General features: G+C 43.9%; 1 protein-coding gene across 1 annotated transcript in view; it reads left to right on the top strand.

Annotated features, from left to right (window-relative positions):
* The window catches only part of KIF5C (kinesin family member 5C), a 111,639-nt gene that overhangs the window by 45,687 nt on the left and 38,213 nt on the right, over positions 1 to 27,739 (top strand). The window contains exons 11-15 of the mRNA XM_027131628.1: positions 9,442 to 9,617; positions 15,114 to 15,182; positions 17,123 to 17,329; positions 19,510 to 19,656; positions 25,990 to 26,178. Of these exons, the coding sequence (XP_026987429.1) occupies positions 9,442 to 9,617; positions 15,114 to 15,182; positions 17,123 to 17,329; positions 19,510 to 19,656; positions 25,990 to 26,178 (788 nt within the window). The remainder of the gene's footprint in view (positions 1 to 9,441; positions 9,618 to 15,113; positions 15,183 to 17,122; positions 17,330 to 19,509; positions 19,657 to 25,989; positions 26,179 to 27,739) is intronic.

The following is a 27,739-nucleotide window of genomic DNA, read 5'->3' as shown; positions in this document are numbered from 1 at the left end:
TTGGCAGGTAACCTGCCTGCTTATAACTGCAGAGTTAGCAGCAGATCATCTTGTGATTATATGTTTGCCACTGTTTTTGCTAGGAAGGGTGGGCTGTCCATGAGCTACTGTTCAATTGAAAAAACAATTACGTGGGCAACCAGGATTCAAGAGAGGTTCAAGAAATGACCTAGTAGCCTAAATAACACAATTCTTTTCTTTTGGGGAGATTTTCTAGCTGCACAAGTGTTTTGAAAGCTGCTGGAATTATTGAATAATTCAGCACCTGCGGCTGGTGGATGATTCCTTGCAATTTGGCAGGAGTAGGAGAGTGGGGAGGAGTGCTTGGCAAGGCAGGGAGTGGCTGTATGAAATTTTGTTCTATTTCTGGGATTCTCTTGGGTCACTTCTCTGCTGGGCAACTGGAACATTCAGTAAAGCCTTTTGACAAGGGGAGGGGGAACTGGCCTTAGAAACACTGTGGTGTGGGCAACTAACCTTGTGTTCTTCTTTTCTTTCCTGTCCTTTGCCAAGCTCCAACCCTCCGGTTCTCCATCCCTTAGTCAGCTGTCCTCTGGGGTCTGCCCACTGCCCTGTTTGCCTAACCCACGCTCATGCCTTGCACCTCTTTTGGGTGCTGTCCCCTGCTCTCGGATTGCTCACTTGACATCATTTTAATTCTTTGTCCCACCTTGCAGATCCACTCAGAATTTTACTGTTTTCCATGCCCTATAGGGTGAGATCCTACCTAAGCCCTTAACTTACATAATTCAGGAGAACTAATGTATGGTTTCTGACACGTGATAGACTTTCATAAATGTCTGTTAAGTAAGCATGTGTTTAATGCAGTGCCGGAGGTTAAAGGGTGAGCAGTCAGGCATGGTCTCTGCCCTCACGGAGCTTACAGGCTGGTGGGGGAGATAGTCTCCAACCGCGACGAATAACCGTGTGATGCTAGTCTGTGCTGTTCATCAAGAAGGGAAAGTATAAGGTGCTAAGAGTTATTACAGCAGAGGGCCCTGAGCTTGACTCAAGTCAGCAAAGATTTCCCCCAATAAGTGACCTAGGGAATAAGATCTGAGAGAAACAGAGCAGTTAGCTGAGCAAAATAGGTGAGGGTGGAAGTGCGGGTAGGGTGGGAGGAGCCAGGTTTACAATGACCCTGACGGGGCGGGAGCGATGGCCAGTGTGGAGATCTGGGGCTGGGCGAGACGGACTGAGATGGGTGAGAGAGGGACAGGCAGGCCCGTACAGGGCTATGTAGTCCTTGTTCAGGATTTTGGTCATTATCTTGGAAGCAGTGAGAAGCTGCAGATCGTATGATGAGATTTACATTTTTGAAGATCCATTGGTTGTGTTGGAGGATGGACTGGAGGGTGTGGGAGAAGGGCTAGGACCTGGGGTGGTCTTCCAGAGATGAGATTATAGTCGTTGAATTGAGAGACAGGGCAGTGGAAAGGAAGAGAGATGGACGGACCGGAGACGTATTTAGGAGGTGAAATCAGCAGTGCTTGGTGAGGAGTAAGCCGTAGGGAGAGAGAGTGTCAAGTTTTCTAGCTTGCTGAGTTGGATGGAGGGCAGAAGTGCTCCCTGAGACAAGAAACACAGGAGGAGAACCAGAAGGGAGGCGAGGGAGGTGAGAAGGGAGTTTGAGGTGCCGATGTAACATCCAGGTGAAAATGCCAAATAAGAAGTTAGGTCTGGAGCTCAGGGGAGCTGCCATGGATCTTCTGGAGGTAATTGAAGTCATAGGTAGGGGTGAGGTCCTCTATAGACTCCTGAAGAGAGGAGAGGGAAGAGAAGAGGAAGGGTCTTGAGAGACCCCTCCACTCACCCCCACCATTACCACGTAATCACTGAGTGATTAAGAGTAGGGAGATCGATGCAGCTCTCCTGTCCGGCAAGCTAACACTTTGTTTTTCTGGAAGCAAAAGTTTTCAAATGTAGAGAACCTACTGTAGTGGTATAAAAATGTCAGGCAGGAAAGGAGACAGGTGGAGGCATGGTGGAGTGGTCCTTTGACCAGGTATGAATGAAGAACTATTTTAAGGATTAACTGCACATCAACAAAACCAGGAGGCTTTCTGTCCTGTTCCGGACTAGGTGTTTAATCCTCCGGCAGCCCTTGAGGCAGGATAGGAGACTCGCCCTAGGTGACTCCACAGGGCGCTTGACTCCTGAATTCATTCTCTTTCCCTTGTGGGTACAGCCTGCATGCCGCCCTGGTGGTTTGTGTTTAGGCCATGGAGATGAGTGTGAAAAAAAGGGACTGGAATTCCTTCCGTGGTGTCCCGTGCACCCTGATTCCTCATGGTCACGAGGGCACGGCTGGGCTGTGTCAACTAGAGAGCAGGGATTTTGAAAGGTGGAGTGGAGAGAAGGAGGCAGTGCCCTCCACTACAACCCAAGTGGCAGGCTATTTCCAACTTGCTTCTGAAATTTGGTACGCACCTTGGTTCTAAACGTGTGAGAGGGCAGCCGCTGAGTTCACTGCGGTGACGGCTACGCATGGATATTCCCGGGTTGCAGTCAGAACGTGATAAAGGAGCATTGTCAGCTGCGTGCACCCTCCCTAGGGAAAGAGATTCCTTTCCTTGCACAGTGTTTACCATTTAAGAATTTGGCTGCCCCACTCCAGCGGTAGGAGAGCAGGAGAGGAGGAGTGTAGCAGGGAAAAGCATGCATATGTGTGCATGCCTGTGCTTTTGCCGGTTTGCTGTTATACAGAATGAGGTAGGAATACAAAGGAGTAGGAGAGGCAAAATAATATGATGTCTCAGCGGCCAGTTGGGCCCAGGCAGATACTGTTTAAGTAAGTGAAGAGCGGTACGTCTGATACAGTTGGCCACAGGAGAGAGCATTCCCTGCCCAGTCATTCAAAAGCCATGAAATACTATCCTATTACATGCCTGTAGGCTGGTCCTCACCCCATCCCCACCTATATTCTTATAGTGTAATGGGCTACTTCCGATGCAAGCCTGGCGGTTTTCTCCACTGGGTGTGGTAGAACATTGATTCTCAGAACATGGCCTGGGACTCGTAGTAATGCACATACCACACCAAGCCTTAATTCATTTCTGCCACTGCCATTCAGGCAGCGTGGCCCAGGGCATGTGCGTGGGAGCTTAAGGGGGGCGTGTCACACCTTGTTTGTTTTTTTTATTTTGTTTTTTTGCGGTACGCGGGCCTCTCACTGTTGTGGCCTCTCCGGTTGCGGAGCACAGGCTCCGGACGCGCAGGCTCGGCGGCCATGGCTCACAGGCCTAGCCGCTCCGCAGCATGTGGGATCTTCCCGGACCGGGGCACGAACCCGTGTCCCTTACATCGGCAGGCCGACTCTCAACCACTGTGCCACCAGGGAAGCCCTCACACCTTGTTTTTACAAAGCAGGAGTGGGGAGAACCCTCCACTCTCCTGGCTCCATTCCCCACTGGGCCAGTGAAGGTCCTCCCAGCTTAAACAAAAAGAGAAAGTAGGGAACTACATTCAGTATCTTGTAATAACCTATAACGGATAAGAATCTGAGAAAGAATAGACGTGTATGTATAACTGAATCACTTTGGTGTATGCCTGAAACTAACACAACTTTGTAAATCAGCTATTCTTCAGTTAAAAAAAAAAAAGAAGGCTATGAGTGACTCACAGAACCGAAAGAACAGCTGAGGAACTGGGCTTATAAGGGGCCACACCTGGAGTGGATCCCCTCTAGATGTGTTTCCATCCTTGTCTCGTGCGTTGGAGACCCAGAGGCCCTGGAGGGTCAGAGGATACTGCGCTGGGTGGTGTGCTTTGTCTGGGGAATGACAGGACACCCTGATGTGTTGTCTGACCAAGACTACATGCACTGGAGGAGGGTAATTCCTCACAAGGCAGTCAAGGTGCTGTTGTGAGAGTGGCTGTTGAGTGTCTGAAAAACAACATATGTCCACCACAATCTCCTAGTGACATCTTGTGGGCTAGAATCGACGGGCAGTCTTTCTGCAAATCTGGAGGCTCTGTTGGCAACTTTAGCAAGTTCAGCCTACTTGCTTAAGGACAGATAGAGGGAGTGGGCAGCTGTCAGAAATAGGATCTCTCTTTTTTTCCAGCTCTGTTGCTTGTTGATCGGATGTACAGAAAGGATTTGAACCATCCTGTAAGTGGGGATAGATTTAGGTAGTTCAGCTTCCAGTTCACCGCTGCCCCCTCCTCCTCAATCCATCAAAAAGACTCTAGACAAGAGGATGGGGAAGGAGGGCTGAAGGCCCAGGGGCATGATGCTTAGAGAGGGGTTGAGTCCATAGTTCCCAGTCTCTGCCAGGTCAGTCATCACACATGCCCTCTTCTCTGGTACTTCTTTGAATTTTGTTCTTAAAAAAACTGATAACTTTTTTCAAGGGCTTCAGTCAGAAAAAGAGGCCCTGAATATCCAGGTGTCAGAAGTGCAGGGAAATGACCTGATGAAACTGCATATCTGCAGCATCTCTTGCGTAATATAATATTTTCTAACAGAGTGGATGTAGATTTACCCCATCTGCTGAAGTCCTGCAAAGAAATTATTTCATCACAATCTGAGGAGGTGTGGAAAAATCAGCAATCTCTAGAGCAGATTTGTTCTCCAGACTTAAAACATGCCAGGCCAGCAGGCTTGGTTCTCCAAGTAGCTAAATCTGTAACCTCGAGGCTGATGGGGGCTCTGTGGAACTGTGCAGCCTCCGTAGTTCGGACCCAATTTGCTTTTTTTGGCATTAAATATGTAGAAGATGCTGGCCCCCCTCTCAGACTCATGATTATTGTAGAACTTCAGAAGTTAGCATTTCGTTTGAGAGGTCTAATTTGTTAGGCCCTCTTCCTTCTTTTGAGAGCACAACGAAACACTAATAGAAATACTGATCGCTAGGAGAATCGTGTGGCCTGTTTAAGAAGAATGTAAAGAGGATGCTGAGTCCTGGGTGACCAGTTTATTAGAAAATTACTGTAGAAAGGGTTAGAGAATGTCTTAAACTTCTTACAATATCTTGAGGAAATAGGGTAAAAGATGCTCTTTGAGTGCAAAATAATCCCATAAAGGAATGATTTTTTTTAAACCTCCCATTTATATAATGACATCTTGTATCCAGCTGCCCATCTGGCAACTTAAAGGTTTCCTTTTCGTTTCTTTGATATAGAAATTACCTGCCATTAGGTCTGCCACTGGGCCTGTTTAATTGGTATTAAAAGAGAGTGGCTCCTTTGCCAGATCTGGTCTGGTTCCTGGCGGAAGCTGTGAGTGACCAGCCAATCTTTGCCCTGGAGCTGCAGAGAGAAGCCAATTACCTTACTATGTTCTCCAGAGGCTGTAGGGACTCCATTTATGAAAAGGATAACTAGCTTGTTGCTACTTCATGTGTGAAATTTTAATGAATTACTGGCAGCCTAATGGTTTTCTTTCTTTCTTTTTTTTTTTTTTTGAAAAAACAAAACCCCCAAAAGCCTGTTTTAGCATTTTTTAACTAATAGCACTAACAAGAATTTTTGATTAGTCTGTCATTCTTGTTTATTGCGATTGATGGATTTCTACTTCTTGTGGAAATGTTATTTATGCCCTCTGGGGGGTTTTCATTTTATAATTAAAGTGCTCTGCAACCTTATAGGTATGCTCCAACTGAATGCTCCTGTGTACACACAAATCGTTTTAGTCCTTAAAGGTAATTACATCTGACAATAGGAAATTAGGAAATGCCAGAATGCTTATGTAAAAAAGGGAAATGTTTCTTGGGGGGGGTGGGAGGCGGAGTTTTCATTCTAAAATAGCAGATGCTTTACAATATTATAAGCTCTTTCCTTATAAATCCTCAAGGGATAAACTAAGAGAAATTTGCTTTTCATGCAAAGGAGAATAAAAATAGAGGCTAATCTTCATTTGTGATCCTTTTCTTGTTCTCCTACCTCCAGATTTTAGGGCATTATTTCTCCAGGGTTTGTTTGCAGCTGTCTTCTGTATTACAATCAGTTATTCCATAATCATCTCATGGGGGCTTCTCCGGAGACCCTATCCACTGCATTGCAGGGAATATTCTCCATTAATGCTGTGAGATTGCCATGGAGACAGATTGCCTAGTGTCAGGTCCTTCATAGTGCTGGGAATTTACAATCCCCAGACACGTCTGTGAGCTGGACAGTGTAGTTACCAGGGACGCTTCTGGAAGTCATTTGCTCGGTCCTTTGAAGGGCAGCGGTGTTTGGGAAAACCTGTTCTTGGTTCCTCTCTGGGCAGGAGCTGTGCTCTCCCCCAGACACCCTCTGCTTTTGTTCCTGTGTGTTGCTGCTTTGTTCTTCTTGGCCTGAACGGCTGCTGCAAAAAATAATACTGACTGCCTGACCTTTAGAATAAAAACTGGGATGGGCTCGCTGTTTAGATGTAGTTTTGTGGGGGACATGTTGATGCTTCGATTCAGAGAATTGTTCAAGGGAAACCAGAAAACCTGCTATAGGTTTCAAATATTGTTTTCACAATAATAAAAATAACCCAAGCTAGTGGGAAGCAGCGGCATAGCGCAGGGAGATCAGCTCGGTGCTTTGTGACCACCTAGAGGGGTGGGATAGGGAGGGTGGGAGGGAGATGCAAGAGGGAGGGGATATGGGGATATATGTGTACGTATAGCTGATTCACTTTGTTATGCAGCAGACGCTAACACAACATTGTAAAGCAATTATACTCCAATAAAGATGTTAAAAATAAATAAACCCTAAAGGCACTACTCGTATGGCTGTATTGTATTTTTTGGGGGAACTGAGCTCTAACTACCAAAGGTATTGTGAAGACCCCAGAAACACTAATCTCAGGATAAGTAAAAGTGATATTTTATCTGCAAAACCTAAAAAGTTGACAATTCGTCAGGAAGAGGAGGGGATAAGAGATGGACTTTTGTGTTTTTTACATATACTAGTTTAATTAATCTTTAGAACAGTGCTGTGTTAAAGGCATTGTTATTTCTTCGCCTTTACAAAAAGCGAGAGGTTAATCAGGAAATGGCTTGATAGGTGGCTTACTGTCCCACTGACCATGTTTATGCAGTGTCTGTCGGTCACTTTCAGGTGCCTCAGAGCAGTGTTGGCTAGCTTGTTGAACCTCTCTAAACTGGGACAACTCTGGAACTTTGTAATGCTATAACTTCTCAGTGGAAGACGAAGGCAGCTTTAGGGGTAGTCAAGCCTGTGACTTTTGGTTAGAGCAGGTCACCCACTGCTAGGTTGTGGGATTCATTTGTCTGCCCACCCAGACAAACGGAAATACACACTGGGCAACTCCTTAGCTCACCCCAACCTCACTGCCTCTGTGGCCATTTGGAACCAAAGAATGCAGGGAGTATGTCCTTTTCAGATGTTTTTGTATCTTACCTCTGGACTTGGGCTGAATTGGCCTGTGGACAATATGACTGTATTCTGGCTGGTTTCTGGTCTAGTGTAGTTAAGAATTTCATCTTCGATATGCTTTAGCTGGAAGGTCAATTCATACTGCACTGGATTGCCCTGTTCACAAATTTCGGAAGCTAGGATTGAAAAATTAGAGAGAGAGAGAGTCATGATCCGAGTGGGGGAAGGACATTTACCAAAGTGTTAGTGGTGAAATTCTCTAGAGAAGGAACAGCGTTGGGAGGTAGAGGAGAAGGAGGACGAAAGTTTTAGTATATACTCTATGGTTAAAAAAAGATATTTACATATATATTTTTATAATTTTATATATATATAATGTTTTGAAGCACACACACACAAATCCTTGGGAACTAGAACACAGTACTGCTTTTATAGCCCATGGACATAGCAGGGTCTAGATCATATAGATCCTTTCATTGGATGAAATCCGGTCTGCACACTAAGGTTGTTGATGATGCTTCAAACCAGGAATTGGAACTGAATGAAATAACGATTTGGTTCCGATTCAACTCAAAGGCTACTCAGATATTCTGGTTTTGTTTCAGGTCAATAATTTTAGAAAAAAGCTTAGGTGTACAGCACAGTGTAGTTGAGCTTCAGAAGAAAAAAAGGTTGGCTCAGTTGTGTATTCAGCACAGTAATCATTTATTCCAGGCTTTGCTTCAAGTTGCTGCTTCCAATGGAACTGTGATACCGAGGTGAGATCACTGAGTGTTCATTGTATTTGACGTGGAGGCCTGTGGTACCGTTTGTGATTATCAAGTGAGATAATGGAGTCTTAAGCAGCAAAGCTAACCCATCCCAGTGCTTTGTTTATATTGAGATAAATGTACACAATCAGTGTTCAGGTGGGTTTCTTGAGACTTGATATATACTGTTCATGAAGCCATGGATTAGTTCAGTTCTTCTCTCCTTTGTTTTGGGGTGTCTTTTTTTTTTTTTTTTTTTTTTCCTGTGAGAAATTCCCTCTGGCTCAGGACAGTTTTCCTGGGGAATTTCCACAGAACGCATTTTATGGGCTGAGAACTGGGTGAGGTTTGGAATGTTGCAGACACTCACTGATTGTAGCAAACTGAGTGTGAAACTGATGGTAAACATTGTGATGGAAAAGTATGTTTGGTTTTGGTTTGCTTTCCAAGAAGATATTTAAAAGACACAGTTGAGCCACATGGTTTTCATAGACTCCTTTTTATGCAGTCTGTCTTTGCAAGGTGGTTTTCTTGTTGGGGATAGCCGTTGACCAGCTTGAGAACTTCACCTTTTCCCTCAATTTGCGTGGTCACATTTGGTACTACTTCCTTCGAAGGCCCCATAAATGCTCCTCTGCAGACCGAGAAGCGGTATGCAGAGTGTCTGCATGATATTCTAGATGGGCTGCTTTTTCTTTCCTGGGATTACCTGATATCACAAGAAATTATTCTATTTGAACTCTCCAGTTGAGACAATTAATTCTGACTTCCTGGGGGAGAGAGTGGTAGTGGGACGTGTGTTGGTGCGATGTCAGTCAGAGTTCCCGGGTCCGGGGCTACCCTGACTTCCTGTTTCAGAGTGAGAGATTCTCAGAGTCTGAGGATTGGGGCCCTACGGTGTTCTATTAACAATGGCGAATTTGTTCCTTGATTTGGCTCTTTCTATTAATGAAACAGTAACCTAATTAATTGTAATTAGGATGCCTCAGAGGTCTGTTTCCCTTTGAATCAATCGCTAGAGAGAATATGAGTCTAGTAAAGCCCTAGCATATTCCTCAACAAAGAAAATTGTATGCAGAATTTCTGGGTATTGCTGCAAAGTTGGAGAGCTTGTGTGGTTGATGGAACCAGTTTACTTCAGTGATGCATCATGGGGGAGGGAGTGTTACATAGTCTCCTTCTTCCTTAGACCCATTTTGGTCAATTCACTGCGACCTTTCTTGTCAAATAGAAAGAACACAAGCTATAACTCTATGCAACAGCTCCTTATTCTGTCCTCTGTGTCTTTTTCACGGGAGTGACTATTTTTGGACCTCTTCCTGGAGGGCTGCACGCTGAATTTCTTCGATCCCTAACTCCTCTCGGCTGTGCTTTGCAGGAGAAGCTGTGCCTGAGGATGAACAGATCAGTGCTAAGGACCAGAAGTCCCTGGAGCCCTGTGATAACACCCCCGTCATAGACAACATTGTTCCTGTGGTTGCTGGCATCTCTGCAGAGGAGAAGGAGAAGTATGATGAGGAGATCTCCAGTCTCTACCGACAACTGGATGATAAGGTCTGTAGTCAGAGATTATAGACCTCACACTGGTACAAAAACTAAAAGCAGCAGGTCCTAGATTTATTGGCTGGAAGCAGCTCAAGCCCCCCAGAACTGATGTAGGGCTGCAGACTGATGTTTGTGCCTGTCTTCCTAGTATTTACCCTAGCTCTTCATTGGGCAGACTCAGGGAATTGGATTCATGTGGAATGGAAACTTGATCGGAAGAGTGGAGTGTTGACCTGGGTAGACAGAGTCTTCACCTCTAGAAATTGGATGGGGCCTTATCACTGCATGAGAGTGGAGGCTGCGTGATCTTTCTTGAATTGTCCCTTGTTTTCTTCTCTGGGCCTGTCCATCACCTCTTGGAAATTCCAGCAGTGTCCCAGCTATAGGGGCAAAGGTGGTAGCTCCCAAAACTCAGGTGTGTACTTTAATTACGTAGCTCTAAGGCCCTGGAATGAGGAGCCAGTAGTAGCAGCACCAGGAAGGCTGTTTTCAGGGGCATCCTCTTGAACGAAGTAGTTTGGACATGCTGGGATGTCTAATTTCATGGCAAACTTTTGGGACTCAAAGAACCATGTCAGTGCACAAACTGGAATAAAGGAAAAGAGATCTTGGAGAACACTGTATCATTCATTCCCAAGGAAGGTCGGGTTAGGAATCCCAGAGGCAAAGGAAATTAAATTGATGTTTCACGTGATCTTGGCGTATTGCCCTTGGAATATCTAAATCCTTTCTGTGCATTTCATCAAGGTTGCCGATATTTTTAGTCTGATTTAATCTTTTCTGCGGTGGTTCAGCTCAGAGTGCTCGGGGACACCTCTGGCTTGGATGAAACATCTTTGTTATGTTAACGTTGTCATTAATCTTACAGGCCTGTCTCTTCTGAGTAAAGCTCAGAGTCTGGTATCACCTTCACAAGGGAAATGTAACTGGTTGCCATAAGGAAGCTGGTTCTCTTTGTGCTTACGACTCTGGGGGTTTGCATTATAACTGCAGTGTTAAACTGGGGTCACCCTACCCTTTGGGTAACATTTAATAAGATATTCACACCGTGAGAGCTGGGTTAATTACTCTTTAGGCACTAGACATAGTTACCCTTCCATTTCTACCCAGGTGTTTTATGTAAAACCTCAAACAAAATGAGAGAAAAGGGAGATCAGTAAGTGAATAGTGTCTGTGGATTTCTCGATTTCTCCAAAGAAATGCTGTTGTTTAATAGCATTTAGAATTGATGGTTCATTTTTAGTATCCCCAAAGAATCCTGGATGCGGGGTGATAACCTGATTCCGCTCTCTAGTCTCTGTGAATAGAAGCCCGCAGTGATTGGAATTGGGAACTTTACGTTGGCAGCATGAGGATTTCTCTTTGCTCTGAGGGAGACTTCAGAGTCTCGACTCCAGCTCCTGAAGTGTAGGAAATGCCAGGCCTTGGCAGTTCTCAGTTGGTAGCTGGCAGAGCTGACCCTAGAGCCTCTGCCTCCTAATGACCAACCTAGGACATTTTCTGTTGTATCATTTTCCTTTAGCGTGTGTTTTGAAAACCCTGTTAAGCACACATTTTGAGATTAGCATGTGTGGTCCATCACAGGGTGATGCTGAGAGATCTGGGAGAGGACTGAGCCCCAGAGCCTCAGCCTGGGGAGGGGGGCACCAAAGCTAGTGGTTTGACCTTCATATCTCTACCCATGGATGGCCTGATTATGACTTGTCAGCTGTCATTCTTATTTGTCCTCCTCTTAAAGGTTCTAGGAGCTATTTCATGCTTCTGATGAGGTAGGTGGTGTGATACTTTTGAGAATGCATGGGTCGGGACAGGGCACCTTCATAGATTATTAGTGGCAGGGCTGAAGGTATCTAAGTCTAGATGAAAGGCTAGCCCAGGGTGGTTAGATGACTTACATCACCTGTAGGTGGCAGAGCTGCAGTGAGATTACACATCTTCTGACTCCCAGTCCGGTGCTCATCCCATTTTGGCCTTAGCCCTTGAAATGAGGAACTTTTCAGCCCTAATGAATTTGTCTAGAATGTGGTGGGAGAAAGACTATGCGGTATCCTCCCTGCTGCCCCCTCTGTCCCTCTGTGCTGCCCCTCCAGGGGTCTAAGGACAGGTGCTCTTCCAGGGCAGCTCTGTGTGATGGAAAAACATGCACTTTATTATTATTTTTTAATACTTAATTTTTTTTATGGAAGTATAGCTGATTTACAGTGTAGTGCCAATCTCTGCTTACAGCAAAGTGACTCAGTTATACACGTATAGACATTCTTTTTTTTATATCCTTTTCCATTATGGTTTATCACAGGATATTGTATATAGTTCCCTGTGCTATACAGTAGGACCTTGTTGTTTATCCATCCTATATATAATAGTTTACATCTGCTAATCCCAAACTTCCAGTCCTTCCCCCAGCCCCGCCTTGGCAACCACAAGTCTGTTCTCTATGTCTGTGAGTCTATTTCTGTTTTGTAGATAGGTTTATCTGTGCCATATTTTAGATTCCACGTACAAGTGATATCATGTGGTATTTGTCTTTCTCTTTCTGACTTACTTCACTTCGTATGATAATCTCTAGGTGCATCCACATTGCTGCAAATGGCATTATTTCATTCTTTTTATGGCTGAGTAGTATTCCACTGCATATATACGTACCACATCTTCTTTATCCATTCATCTGTTGATGGACATTTAGGTTGTTTCCAAAAAGCATGTACTTTAGAGTCAGACCTGTGAGTTAACAATGCTGAGATGACCTGGGCCGATGACCCACCTGCTGAAGATGTTTTTCTCATCTGCAACATGGAGTTCACATCTGTTACTTTAAAAGATTTCATTGGGGAGTAAAAGTTTCTAAGACATAGCAGATGCTCAATAAATATTGGTTTCTTTCTTTCTTTTCTGTCTCCTCCCTTTGTTTGCTTAAGGGAGAAGCCACATTATATATGGTGTCAGAGGGGTGGTGGTGCAGAGGTGGGCTGAAAGCAGAGGTGTAAGATAGGCAGCTCAGCACTGCCACTGTCTCTCTTATTCCCCATCACCTCTCCAGAGCTTCTGTACTGTTGGAGTTGTAAGAGAGGAATTAAGTGTAAGTAGAAGTAGACGTTGAACCTCATTTCACTGATTACCATTGCAACAAAAACATCTTTATAAGTAAAGGTGACCAGTGACCTGTTGACGGCTCTCTTATTTTATTTCAAATACCAGAATATTTTTTGAAAGGTGCCTGGAAAACCATTATCCACAGACAGATCTTAACAGTTGGCATCAGAGTGAGCCTGTGTAAACATGTTCTAAGAGATGCACTTGAATGTATAGATATAGACTGCACAGCACATCTTACTCTGAAAGTTTTGAAAATTAAAAAAGAATCACAGTAGACTATGCTAATTCCTTAGAGAAGTTTCCTTAAGAAAGGGTAAGTGTAGTTTTGGAAATGTCTCTGATGTAAGTGATTCGTGTCCTTATAATGTGATCCTTGTTCTTCATCCTTCCCAGATGGGCTAAGGGCCCTTAGATTCTCACGGTACCTCAAAAATCACTGCATCGCAGCCCTTCACCTGTCAGGAGCAAGCCTGCGTCTCAGGCTTTGGAATGAACGCAGTATAAGAACAAAACACCTGCACTACTGTTTTGCTTCTCTTGTGATTTATATCACTTGTAGCTGTTGCTCATACGTCCCGGGGAAGAGATGGTAGCTCCCCCATGTTAAACTTCTTGAGTCTTTCCTATTAAGATGTTTAATATTTATGTGCGGAGGGACATAAGCACAAAATCGTTCCTGGTAAATGACATTCTAAGTTTATAAAGTAGAAGAGAAAATATGCCCAACATATAGTCTTCTCACTGTGGAAGTACCATTTTGGGGGGGAGGTTTCACTCTGATATAACTTCCCTAATTCTCCTGCCAGAAATCTGACTTGAAGTATTTTTTAGAAGCATTAAAGAATTTTAAATTGTAAAACAATTTTCAAAACTTCAGAGTAAGATGTGCTGTGTGGTCTATATCTGTACATTCAAGTGCATCTCTTAGAACATGTTTACACGGGCTTGATGCCAGCTGGTAAGATCTAGTCCGTGGATAATAGGTTTCCGAGCACTTTTCGGAAAATATTCTGGTATTTGAATTTTCTTATATATAAAATCGGTGAGTTGGTGTAAAAAGTGCAGTAGAAACAGGGTCTCCCTGAGCAGAGAAGTAAGCCCCAAAGATGTTCTACACAAAGGAAAAGGAGATGCAGATCTCATAATATTGGTGTTAGCATTTTCTTGCTCCCTGGAAAGCATCAAGTTGTGATTTAATCGATTTTTACATTTAATCTGATTTAAATGGAGGCACAGACACGACCAAACAGGCAGGAAGATATCCCGTGGGAAACTGAGGTTCTGCCACCTAGGCCCTTGAGTTTACCCTCTTCCCTCCCCGCCCCTGGAAAAGGCAGAAAGCACAGTGCAGGTTTCTTATGGGCTGCACGTGGAAACACCTGGGCAGCTCCTGGCACAAGGATGGACACAGCAGCACTGAACTGGATCCGACTCTGCTTGGGGTTTAGACCCCAGAAGCGTCACCACAGAGGATTTCCTCCTGTTCCTAAGGGAGAGGCACATGTGAAGCCAAGCTGTCTTTCTTCACAGGCTGTGCTTCACAATTTCGTTTGAACTCATGAAAATCTTCGTAACCAAGACCTAGTCTCGTGCGGTTAGGCCTGCTGGGTCCCTGCTGCTTTCCCCACTGGGTGGACCGCGTCTAAGGAGGGGAGAGGCAGAGGTGCCTGCACGGGGCCGCGAGAGGCCGCAGTTCTGGCTTTTGTGGCAGCAACACCTAGTGGCAGAAGTTGAGAGTGAGAAGAGTGAACTTGCCTGTGGGGAGATCCTTTCCCACTTCCATGACAGGCCAGAAAGGAAGCAATCACGTTTCTGCACACCAGCTTCCTTGAGGTTTTTTCAGACTGGTAAGAAAATTAGCTCCTAATCAAAGGGAGCTCTGTAATGCCAAAGATTAATTCTCTAGTAAATGTTTTCCAGTTTCTCCATGTAAGAGGTTTGAAGTGGAAATACTGGTCTCTTCTACCTATCAGATGGCAGTGTTCCCGGTCACAGATGTGTTTAACAAGATTTGGGACATGCATGTATTACAGTGCAGGTGGTTAGAAATTCACTCCCTTATTTTCTGAGCTAGGAGTTCACTGTTAACATCTTTAAGCTGGAGGGATAGCTCCAAAGTTCCTTTCGGTTCCCAAGCCCTTCATCGCCGATTTCTGGATGAGCAGGAATTGAGTTGAATGTGTAGGATATTGTATTTCCCAGAATATCCAGATGTTTCATTGGCTGAGCAAGGTGGGCAAAGTGGTATTTTAACCAATCTCTCTTCTGCGGGGAAGCACCACACCATTTCCTTCATCTTACCAGCCAGCTTATAGCTGGCATCCTGGTATCCAACGGTCATCCGTCGAGAAACCAGGATAGCAAAAATGACATAACCAACCACAAAAAATTAAATATGGTATTTCGTTTCAGGATGATGAAATTAACCAGCAGAGCCAGCTGGCTGAAAAGCTAAAGCAACAGATGTTGGATCAGGATGAGGTAAAGAATGCAATAAAAAAATTTTTTTACACAGTTCTTTTATGACTCTGTTGTTGATGTATGTTCCAGAAATTTAACTCGCAAAGTGTTTTTTTAAAATCACTGCATCATGTGAAAATTTCTTGGAAGATTTCCTTTCAGTGCCTGCTGAAAGCTGATTTTAGGGGAATTTAGAAAATAAATGTGACTTCCTAGAACTCTAGGGTTTTGAGAGCGCATAGCTGGCTGCTACACAGTCTATGAAGGGCAGAAATAGAGGAGCTTGGAGGTCGGGCAAGGATGATCCTGCTTCCTCATACTCAGGGCCCAGCGCTCCTGGTTTGTGCCACTTCTGCCTTTCTTCGGCTTTGCAAATCAGACAGCTCAGGCCTTTGATATGCACCATGTTCTTGTGCTGTCTTGTAGGAAAAAAAATAGCCCCAAAACAGAAGTAGAAGGTAGAGGAGAGGAAAGCAAAGAAGATAGGGGTCCAAGTGCTGCGTTAGAATATATGTGATACGGTAACGAGGAGGGAAATTTTTTTCAGTCTCTTCCTGGATGGCATTCAATTCTCCAGTAAATGTCTCTATTGTATTGTGTTTTGCCAAGCACTTTACAAATAGGAACCTAAGCAAAGAACAGATAGCCAATCTATCAAACACAAATGATTCGTAATTCTCTTACTGAGGCCACCTAAGTATGTTTTCTCTTTTGTGCTTTAGGGTGCTTTCTGCTTTGTTGCTAAAATGCTGTGAGTTGGATCATATGATGCAATTATAGCAAGTGGCTTAAGTTCATGGCCCCAGTCCCAGCCCTCTCGTAGACATAACTCTCTCTCTAACGATCTTTTTCTCTTCCTCTTTGTTATCCTTCATCTCTCCAGGACAATGATTATGCCCTCTGCCCAAACACTTCCCTTGGCAGGAACCATATTTAACTGATTCCGCTTTTAACTAGAGTCTTCATTTGCTTTGTGTTTCCTGCCATCTTCCTCCCATTCTGTTGCTTTTCATCTCCAACTTGGTACAACTGCCTGTGATAACCTTTCCTTTTTGTTACAGTTAAAACTCTTAATATTTTTTTTCTCTACTATCAAGACAATATCTGTTCATTACAGGAAAATCAGAAAATACAGTAAGCACAAAAATAATGAAAGTATCCATAAGCTCAGTCATTCACTTTTAACTAGTGTTAATGTTTGGGGTATATTCTTTTATAATCCGTGATGAATATTAAGAAAAATTAGTGACTTCCCTTTTATACTGTTTTGGTTGACTCTAAAATCGACCTGTTTACAATGTGAAATAATGATAATAGTAAAAAGCCATGTAAGTATTATTATAGTCCTTGGAAATTATTCCTCCTCGTCCTCTGTTCAACTTGTGGAATAGCCAGCCAGCTACAAAGTGTGGTGATTTATTTATATTTTTTTTTGCGGTACGCGGGCCTCTCACTGCTGTGGCCTCTCCCGTTGTGGAGCACAGGCTCCGGACGCGCAGGCTCAGCGGCCATGGCTCACAGGCCCAGCCGCTCCCGGGATCTTCCCGGACCGGGGCACGAACCCGTGTTCCCTGCATCGGCAGGCGGACTCTCAACCACTGTGCCACCAGGGAAGCCCTGTGTTTTTGTTTTTTGTTTTTTGTTTTTTTTGTGTGTGTGTGTGTGTGTGTGTGTGTGTGGTGATTTTTGATGTGTAATCAATTCTTGGAGTTAAGCCTATGTAGCTTTAAATAAGAAAGAAAGAAAGAAAAATTAGAAAGAAAGAGAAACAGATTTTCAAAACAATATGCTATTTTTTCATTTAGCATCTGGATATATAGTAGCATTTCTAGTTATCCTGAGCTTTTCAACTTATTTTCTTTTATCTGTTTTTTTAAAAAATTACTTTATTTTGGATAGAGCACAGAGTATAAACTCTTGAACGTTCGATTCACCAGTTCCATGCCATCTAATTTCCCCAGCTTTTAGCTTCTACAAGAAGAGACTATGAGAAGATTCAGGAGGAGCTGACACGTCTCCAGATTGAAAATGAGGCAGCCAAAGATGAGGTGAAAGAAGTTCTCCAGGCCTTGGAGGAGCTGGCTGTCAATTACGACCAGAAGTCACAGGAAGTGGAGGACAAGACCAGGGCCAATGAGCAGCTGACAGATGAGCTGGCCCAGAAAACGGTTGGAGCATTTGTGTGTAGGGGGCAGGACTTCCTCAGCAGCCAATCGTGTACTTATATTAATGTTTGCTGACAGACACTGTGTATAGCAAGGCAGTTGGCTGAGTGGTTTTTCAGTGTTAGGCATAGATGCATTCTTTGAAATCCTCCAATTATTGAAATACTTTGTGTAAGTGACTTGTCCATTCCCCCCGGAACTGCATGTCAGAACTGTTTTATATCTAGGGGATTTGTAACACCAGCAGGGATGCCTTGTAGGATAGTCAAGAGAGCACAGACTTTGGAGCCAGAAAAACCCTAGCTAAAACTTTGACTTTACAACTATTAGGCCTTAGTCGAGACATTTAAACTTGAGTATTCATTTCCTTATCTGTAAAAATGGCGATAATAACATGTTCCTTTCAGGGCGTGAGAATTGGTGACAGTTTACATAAAGCACTTAGCACGGACCTGTGCATATGCCACAATCTTAGCAAATAAGTCTCAAAATATTATATTAACAGGGGAGAGCGGCTGACCTGTGGAAGGTCTGGATTTCACTCTCCTTGTTTACACCCTCCTGAATGCAGTCCATTCCTTCCCCAGAGCTGCTTATCCTCGCCTAGGACCAAGCTGTCCTGGTTTGTCTGTTGTCCTTTTCAGCCAGTGTTTCAGTCTTCACATTTCCTAATTTTCAGATTCTCCCAGCGAAAGATGCTGCAGGTTCTGCTCAGTGAGCTAGTGGCAGAGGGCCAGTGAACATTTGGTGAGGTGGCTGGTGGTGGGATGTGTCCATTTTGTCTTTTTCTACTTGGAAGATGGGTGGTGGGAAGCCGAGTGGCTGTAACTGGCTGCCCTTGGCACTTTGGCCTGGTGGCCTGGTGTCATGGGATTGTGCCCAGCCTGCTTTGTGGAAAACAGCCAGTCCTCCCAGGCAAGGGGAAGTAGCAGATGGTGCAGGAAAGCTCTGATCTGCTGACCGTAGAGCTGATAGAAAATGCTCCTTACTCCATACATTCAGCTGCACGAAGGAAGACTTTTTAATGTTTCCCAAGACGGGAACTACTGCTTCTGTGGATTTTAAAAACAAAATGAAAGAAGCAGCGGCAATGCCAAAATAAAAACAAGAACCAGAGAAACAAAGCAGAAGTCACGTAGGAAAGGAGGAGACTTAGATTTTCTCTGCTTATGGTTTTCTGTCAGATTCTTTAACTAGTCCTTGGTACTAGTTGCTTCCCAAAACAATGAAATGTTTTCCATGATACAGGTTTTATTTTCTGTCAAACCAAAGTACTGCTAGACTGGTTTAGAGTGCTATTTTTAGTCGTATCATTAAAAGTCCTCTAGTAAAAATGCTCTAGTAAAAATAGCTGCATATGGAAGAATTACATGAATGTCTTTGCATTAACCTCTACAACTCCATAATTTAGGGAAATTATTTTCTTTGTTGGCTGAGTTAGTACCAAGACACCAAAAGATGGCTGTTCTGTTGGTGGTGAGAGTTTGTTAATTAAAAATATATACATTTGGGTAACATACATGAAGGGTGGGAAAGGTGGGTTTGTTCGTGTTTGGCAGTGAAATGGAGCGTCTGCTATATATTAAGAAGCCGTCTCCAGTTGAACCAGACCAATTTTGAAACGAGGTGAAGTGTTCAATTCAGCTTCACCGCGAAGATTAAAAGACTTTTTCTAGGTTGCTTTCGAGACTCACTAATGTCCCTTTGGGCCTCCCAGACCCATCTGTTTTGAAGCCAGATGGGAATTTGGAAATGGTCCCAGGGAGCAGGTTTTGTTTGGAAGTGGAGGTGGGGATGCTTGCAGGTATGTTTCGACCCTGGAGAATGTGGACTGAAACAGAACATTTGGTAGGTAGGACGGTATGATTACACATAATAAACGTAAGGATTCCTTTTGGGCTTTATTTATTTTTAATAACTTATTTTTAGTAACTTATTTAATAACTGACCTGGAAGTTGTTGTGTGATATGCAGACAAATGACATATCAGGCCAAGACAAATTCCTTTTCTTATCAGAGAATGCAGTGCTATACTATAGTCTGGATGAAAAGGGCTCTTGTGTTGAAATCACATGAAATGATAAAAGAACGCTATCCTACATTCTGTTGTTATTCTTTGCAATGCCATGTGTGTGAAATTGATGAGTGACCCTTTTAATTTGCTGTTAAAATGTGTTTTGCAGACTACATTGACAACCACACAAAGAGAGCTGAGCCAGCTGCAGGAGCTTAGCAATCACCAGAAAAAGAGGGCTACCGAGATCCTGAATTTGCTGCTGAAGGATCTGGGGGAGATAGGAGGAATTATTGGCACCAATGATGTGAAGACTGTAAGCTAGCCTTTCTTGTATCCTCTCTACCTGCTCGTATAATGGCATGATTCTAAGCAAGCAGAGGCTGTGTTTTATTCTCCTGAGTATCCAGTGCTTAGCACAGTGTTTTGCATCTGCTACGCGCTTGATAATATTTGAATGAACGAACGAAGGGCTGATTGAGTGACTAAGTAAATGATTGGTTAAGGAGGAGAGAAACATTTACCTTTCAATTATAGGAAATGTCCTCGAATCTTGGTTGGCCTTATGTAAGTTGGCTTATTCCTCAATGTTGCATACCAGTGTCACAGAGGTGTGGGACTGGATACGTTAAGCAAAAGTTGTACCCTCAGAAACGTTTCTCCTTTTCTATGAGAATCCAACAGAGTGAAAATCGCCAACCCATCAGTATGAATTAGGAGAGCTTTCAGCTGGAAGTAATAGGATTCTAACAGTGGCTTAAAAAAATAAAGCCACATTTAATTATTCACAATATGAGAAGTCTAGAATCTTGTTATTTCAGGTTGTGATCTGCATTCACCTGGGAACTTGTTTGAGCTATAGACTCTCAGGCCCACCTCAGACCTACTGAATTAGAATTTTCATTTTAACAAGATTCCCCAGGTCATTCTTATGCTTCTTGAAGTTTTAGAAGCAAAATTTGGTTTGTTGCAGTATCTCAACAATGTCGGGCATCCAGGCCTTTTCTTTATTTTGTTTCTGCTTTCCTCAGCCTATTGCCTTTGCACATCTATAGATTTTTATCTCAAGGTAGCAAGATAGCTTCTGTAGCACCAATCATCACATCCCCACACAACCACATCCAAGGCAGGATGGGCTGCAAAGGCAGCCAGCTTTCATCCAGGAGGGAACTATAATCCTAGAAATCCCCAATAGACATCCCCTTATACATTATAAAGGCCGGAATTGGGTCACACGGTCACCTCAAACTTCAAGGGAAGCTGGGAAAGCAAAGAGAAATAGTATTACTATAATGGGCTTAAACTAACCATGATTAACCCCTTGGGTGGTGCAGCTTGGTGTAGCAAGGATGTAAGGGAGATGGGGAGAAAGAGGGTGGTGTAACGTTGTCTATGAGTTAGGAATAGAGAGAAAAGAGAATAAACGATGTTATCATCTGAGAACAATTAACAATTTGCCACAATATAGAGGACGTTGGAAAATAAGAAAGTGACATTGAACAAAATAGCTTGATTGAGGTATAATTGACGGAAAGTAAGCTGCACATATTTAAAGTATACAGTTTGAGAAGTTTTGACATATGTATACACTCATGAAACCATCCCCACAATAAGATAATGAGCATGTCTGCCACCTCCAGAAGTGTGTAGGGCTATTTCTGGTCTCTCTAGTCTATTTCAGTGATCTAATCTTCATGCTGTACCACACTGTTTTGATTACCATAGCTTTATATGCACTCAGCGCCTTCTGGGGAGTATCCATTGATTAAACGTGTGTGGATTTTATCCAGCCAGGGAATAGTGTTATAGTATTCAGCTTCGTCACAGGTCCCTAAAATCAAATTCTTAGAGTTTAGCCCTTCAGCCTTTAAAAGGCCAAATTCTACGTCAGTCTGCTCTGTGGGAACACTCAGGTTTTGAGTTGAGTTTGTTAAATACTAGAGAAGCCTCCCCAAATTACTTTCGTTTATTGACATTTCTGGGAAACATTGAAAGTCCTCCTTCGATGGTATAACAGATCTAGGTTTAGAGTATATGGCTTCTTGTAAACCCAGTCATTCTTTCATGGAACCTGTATTGTAACTGAATATTTCATGAATCTTTGCAAATGAATCTAATTTTAGTGTAGAATTCTTAGGTACTGTAAGATTAATCCTTTCCAGTTTAGTGATTTTGTATTTGAGGATTTATTTTTAGAAGCATATATTGGTGTTGAGCTATAAACTTCTGAGATTGGGGTGATTAAATGGCCCTCGCAATGTGAAGGTACAGTTGATTTATGGGAAGTTGGCGCCTGCTGCTGATAATGATAAAGGAAGATATTTTTATGCTAAGTTCTAAAATAGAGCTGATGAAAAATGCTAATGAAATCAAGGAGTGTCCGGGTGCTTTGGAATTTAAAAAAAAAAGAGTCCTTACCTTTGGGATATGAAGTATGATTGAGATTATTTTTAAATACTTTCAATGTTTTTAAGTTATTTTTGGATTCCAGAAATTGGATGCCCTAGTTAATTTCATTGGTAACTAAGTTCATTGATAACTTTCACTTATATAGCATCATATTCTTAATTGTTCTGTTTTTTTTTTTTCTTACAATTATGATTTAATCATTAGGGCAATGAGAGCTAAAGGGGAGGAATTATGTGACTTTGGGCAAGTTACTTTACTTCTCTCGGTTTCACTTTCCTAATTTGTAAAATGACAAGATGAGGGGCTTCCCTGGTGGTGCAGTGGTTAAGAATCTGCCTGCCAATGCAAGGGACACGGGTTCGAGCCCTAGTCCGAGAAGATCCCACATGCCGCGGAGCAACTAAGTCCATGTGCCACAACTTCTGAGCCTGTGCTCAAGAGCCCGCAAGCCACAACTACTGAGCCCACGTGCCACAACTACTGAAGCCTGCGTGCCTAGAGCCCATGCTCTGCAACAAGAGAAGCCACGACAATGAGAAGCCTGCGTACCACAACGAAGAGTAGCCCGTGCACAGCAACGAAGACCCAACGCAGCCAAAAATAAAAACAAACAAATAAATAAATAAAATTAAAAAAAAAAAAAGGCAAGATGAGTCCAGATTATCTTGAAGGTTGTCAGCTCAGGAATTGCATGAGTTATGTGTATATTTCTTAGATCTTTCATTGTGGGTACAGATACTTTTCTTACTGATTATGAGTATTCAACTGATATAATTCTTTTGATCTAAAAAACGAGATCAAGGAAATCTTTTTCGGTGATCTTGTATTTTTATTCCTAACATGTTGTTCGGTCCCCACAAGGTCCCTCCTAATAGTGCTCTGGGGTGAGAGGGAAAGATAGGTGTTGGAGTCTCCCTCAGTCCTCAGTTCCAGGATATGACGGGCCTAAACAGCAAGGAAACAGAAGAACCCATATTTCTCCAGCTCAATCACATCTGGAAACATTTTCAGAGCCCAGGCAATCCTTTAAGTCAACAAAACAAGATGAGAGCAGCTGATGACAAGATGAGCCTAGTGTTGACTTTATTCAGGTTTATTAGCGAGCCTCCCCTTCCTTTCATGTTCCGATGTCACCGGTCTTTCTTTAAAACGAAGATTTCCAGATTCCTAGCCACAGGCAGAATAGCAGGTTGAGGTAGAGTGAACGAGATGGATTGGATTAGCTGCCTAATTTTCTTTCGACCTCAGGTCTGGCTGAGGTGGAGGTGAAGAAGTTCAAGCAGGTGACACAGACCCTGGGCCCCGGCTCCATCAGAGACCTGATGGGTGGACCAGAGATGCAGATAAAACTGCTCCAGATCCTGGGTCTGAAGTCAGTCTTCATCACCGACAGCTCCCTTTCCACCGACTTCTTCAACACAGCCTGGGGTCTGCTGGGGCTGGGGTCTGAGGTCCAGTCCCCAGCCAGAAGGGTGACTGGGGTCCCCACCCCCAGGACAGCTTGCTTCTTCAGTCCCCTCTTGCCCCTCAAGCTCTTGGAAGCAACTGTGTCCTACCTTAGCTCTGTACTGCACTTATAAATAAACCTGACGATTCTGAGCACTTTTTTTTTAAAGGATTTTTTAAAGTCCCATTATGACTTTTAGGTCTTAGAATGTGAACAGTCACCTCACTTACCTTTTACTTGACCTAGAAATGGCACCTTGCTCAGCTGCTCCGTGCTCTAGAGTCATGGGGTGGGCGTGGGGGGTGACTCCTTCCATACAGGCAAGATGGAAGGAGAGGCAGCCTCTTCTGCTGGATTAGTCAGGACTGGACTGGATCGCACAGTCCAGTACGTACAGTGGAGTCATTGTCAGACCCAGGGGAGAGTTATGAAATAATAGTGCAGCAGCAAACTCTGATTCTTCTTTTTGAAATAACAGTATATACTGGAATTACTGAAAACTCTGAACTAAACATGACTAAATATATGAACTCATAAGTGGTAGGAAACCTTACAGTTAAAACCATTTGTGTGGAGTATTGTTTTTTTCCATCAGGTGTGGATTCAAAATCTCCCTTTAGACCTCCTAGGACAAGTGTAGGCTTCAGAAGTTATGGTTCTGGTTTGGGGGAAGAAATATCCAGCTCTCACTTTGGAGGGAGCTCATTATTGTACATTTTTTTCACTCTTGCCCGATTCACATGGCACCTGGGCATAGCATACAAAGTGTCCTCATCTAAGGAGAGCCCTAGAGGAGGAGGTGTTTGTTCCCTTCTCATGATGCTCTACCTCTTGGTTCAGCAATGTTTTCCCACCAGGAGATGGTGTAGGTTGTGAATTCCACATGAAAGAGATGGATGTCCCCTTACCTTTATACAGAAAGACAATAAGCAGGCACACCTGGTCAGGCTAAAGATGAGCTTCTCATCTCTGTTCCACGTTGGACCAGTCACAAAGGCAGAGGGACAAAACTGAACTTAAAGATGGAGGGATTTTCTCACCCGTTACCTCCATAGTATTGGATTATAAAAGGAATGTAATGAGGAGTGGTGTTGCTAGGCAAATCGTTGGCAGTCAGAAATGTAACTAACTGATTAGCGAGAACCTCCACCAAAGTAAGATGGAGTCAGATATCGATGCTCGTGGATTTTCTTGCTGTTAACATAGATTCTGCATTGTGTTGATGGACACTGGAGTCATTTAACAAATACTGTTGTGGAATTTTTAGGGGAAGGTTGACACCAAATTACAGGCACTCAGCACTGTCTAGCGTATTTCCTATCTGCTACCGATTTTCCAGTTGATACACGATTCCATATTCCTAGCTCTTAAATGTTTACTGAAAAAATAGTCATACGATGAGTTAATGACGGTAATAATGACAAAAATGGGCAGCGAACTGTGGAACATCAAAAAACCATAGTTGGAATCATTGTCTTAGAACCAACTGAAGCCTCTGTTCACGGGCTGGGTACTGGACAGGGCTCTTGGTTTTCTCCTGAGGTGCTAGGATGCCCTCTGGTGGTTAAACAAAATATTCACACAGTTGCTTTGCTCCTGTGGTCAGTTGCCCTTCAAGACCATCTCTGCTTCTCAGCAAATGGGTTTTTATCCCAAGTAGCTTGCTGCAGTGTTTGTTTCCAGTAGAACTCTGAAAATTAGACAACAAACATGAGATGGTACAGGAATGCTGGTTGTCAGAATCTTTTCTTCTAAAGGTGGATTTACATTGTTATTCTTAGGTGATCTAGATTCCTGTGTGCTTGGAAGGGACAGTTGGGTAGAGGCAGGGAAACAGATGGGTAGTACTGAGAAGTTATGCAGGAAAATTTTCATCCAGAGGTACTTTTGGTAATAGCACATTCTTAGTCATTAGATTTTTTATTTAATCGAAGACTACATAGAAAATCCTTCTTATTTCAACCCTTGCTTATGGAAACATAGTCAAGCTATTAGACTGCTTGCCTCTCTGGATAGCAGATTATAGAGAACATAATAGAAATTTTGATTTGACTTCTTATGGGGACTCAGAGTCACCTTAGGAACACTGGGCTTTGCTGCTGTTCCAGAAATGTAAGGTGTAAGACATTGAATGGAACACCTCTTCAGAGTTAGCTCTTTTTAAAATTTCAGTGTCTTTTTCTTCTGTCATCTCTTTTATCCTAAAAATCAGTTGTAATGAAAAACCTGGTTAAGTGAAGATTATGTTAGTAGAGGATTTATTTATTTTTGGCTGCATTGGGTCTTCATTGTTGCGCGCGGGCTTTCTCTAGTTGTGGCGAACGGGGGGCTACTCTTGGTTGTGGTGCATGGGCTTCTCATCGCAGAGGCTTCTCTTTGTTGCGGAGCACGGGCTCTAGGTGCGTGGGCTTCAGTAGTTGTGGCTCATGGGCTCTAGAGCGCAGGCTCAGTAGTTGTGGCGCACGGGCTTAGTTGCTGCGTGGCTTTTGGGATCTTCCTGGACGAGGGCTCGAACCTGTGTCCCCTGCATTGACAGGCGGATTCTTAATGACTGCACCACCAGGGAAGCCCCCAGTAGAGGTTTTTAATTGAAAGTTTTACCCGAGGTTTCAGAGAACTTGGGATTGAACGTATAGTACTTTTTAGAGAAAAATTCTCAGCTTGTGGTCCTCCAATTAGGGTTTCTTAACCAGAAATCCACAGACATCTTGAGTTCCCATGAACAGGTTTCAGGGCCCCCATGAACCTCTGGAAATTGTAGGCATAGTTGAGTGTGTTCCCTCCTGTGCTCAGTTGGCAGATGTGAATGGAGTCATCGAGGAGGAATTCACCATGGCCCGGCTGTACATCAGCAAGATGAAGTCGGAGGTTAAATCTCTGGTGAACCGCAGTAAACAGCTTGAGAGCGCCCAGATGGACTCCAACAGGAAGATGAACGCCAGTGAGCGGGAGCTGGCAGCCTGCCAGCTGCTCATCTCCCAGGTAGGCCACGCCTTTCTTCCTCATTTAACACCCTTGTGCTCTGGAAAATCTGCTTCCTCCGTGCTCTTACTGGGGCCGATGGTGCATAACAGGGATAGTTGATGGACTTTGCTTTATGTAAAACTTGTCCATGGCCTCCTAGGCAATGACAGCCCAGGCTTATTTCTTAAGGCTAGGTTTAGTTGTGTGAATTACATGGATTACCTTCAGTCCCTGTTTAAAGGATGTGTCTATATATCTTTATCTAGCTAAGTAGGTAGGTAGGATAGGTAGAGATATGTAATGAATGGACAAGACTGGGTGGCATCTAAAACTCCTATCAGCTAAGACAACATTCTTTCGTCTTTTTTTTTTTTTTTTTTTGCGGTAAGTGGGCCTCTCACTGCTGTGGCCCCTCCCACTGCAGAGCACAGGCTCCGGACGCACAGGCTCAGCGGCCATGGCCCACGGGCCCAGCCGCTCCGCGGCACGCGGGATCCTCCCAGACCGGGGCACGAACCCGTGTCCCCCGCATCGGCAGGCGGACTCCCAACCACTGCGCCACCAGGGAAGCCCTCTTTCGTCTTTTAATCTCTACCACAGGTCCAATTTAATATGGGACAACAGAAACTACCATCACTACTACTATTATTAATAGTAGTAGCAGTTAACCTTTTACTGAGTGCTTACAACGCACCATATACTATGTTAAGCACTTTACGTGCATTCTCTCACTTGATCTTTTTTTTGCGTACGCGGGCCTCTCACTGTCGTGGCCTCTCCCATTGCGGAGCACAGGCTCTGGATGCGCAGGCTCAGCGGCCATGGCTCACGGGCCCAGCTGTTCCGCGGCATGTGGGATCCTCCCGGACCGGGGCACAAACCCATGTCCCCTGCATCGGCAGGCGGACTCTCAACCGCTGCGCCACCAGGGAAGCCCCTCTCACTTGATCTTTAAAAAATTCCTGATGGGCAGGTTTTATTTATTTATTATTTTTTATTTTTTTTTGCTGTACGCGCGCGGGCCTCTCACTGCTGTGGCCTCTCCCATTGCGGAGCATAGGCTCTGGACGTGCAGGCCCAGCAGCCATGGCTCACGGGCCCAGCCGCTCCGCGGCACGTGGGATCCTCCCAGACCGGGGCACGAACCCGTGTCCCCTTCGTCGGCAGGCGGACTCCCAACCACTGCACCACCAGGGAAGCCTGCAGGTTTTATTATTGTTCCTGTTTTTTTAAATAAGGAAAATGAGACTTGAAAGGTTAAATATACTGTCCAAACTCATATAGCCAGTGAAAGGCGGAGCTGGGACTCAAACCAAACTGTGTGTGAACTCAAAGCCTTGAAGGAATCTTCAAGCTCCTGGGGCATATGTCATCCCCTCAATGAGTAAGGCTACTCTTCTTCCATTAGAAGGGTATTTTCATTTTAGTAAGGTGGTTTCAGAAAACAGCAGCCTCGTTTCTGACCTGCCACTGATACCTGAGCTTGGTGTTTGGGCTTGAGGCTTCTGTGAGTGGTCCAGTGTGTGCTCCTCACTGCCTTAGCCCAGGTATTAAAACAGCTGAAGTCATTTGGGGTAAA

The sequence above is a fragment of the Aethalodelphis obliquidens genome, unplaced genomic scaffold, assembly GCF_003676395.1.
Source record: "Aethalodelphis obliquidens isolate GAN/ISIS:26980383/991018 unplaced genomic scaffold, ASM367639v1 scaffold2, whole genome shotgun sequence".
NCBI lineage: Eukaryota > Metazoa > Chordata > Mammalia > Artiodactyla > Delphinidae > Aethalodelphis > Aethalodelphis obliquidens.
This window is presented reverse-complemented; position numbering and strand designations above follow the sequence as displayed.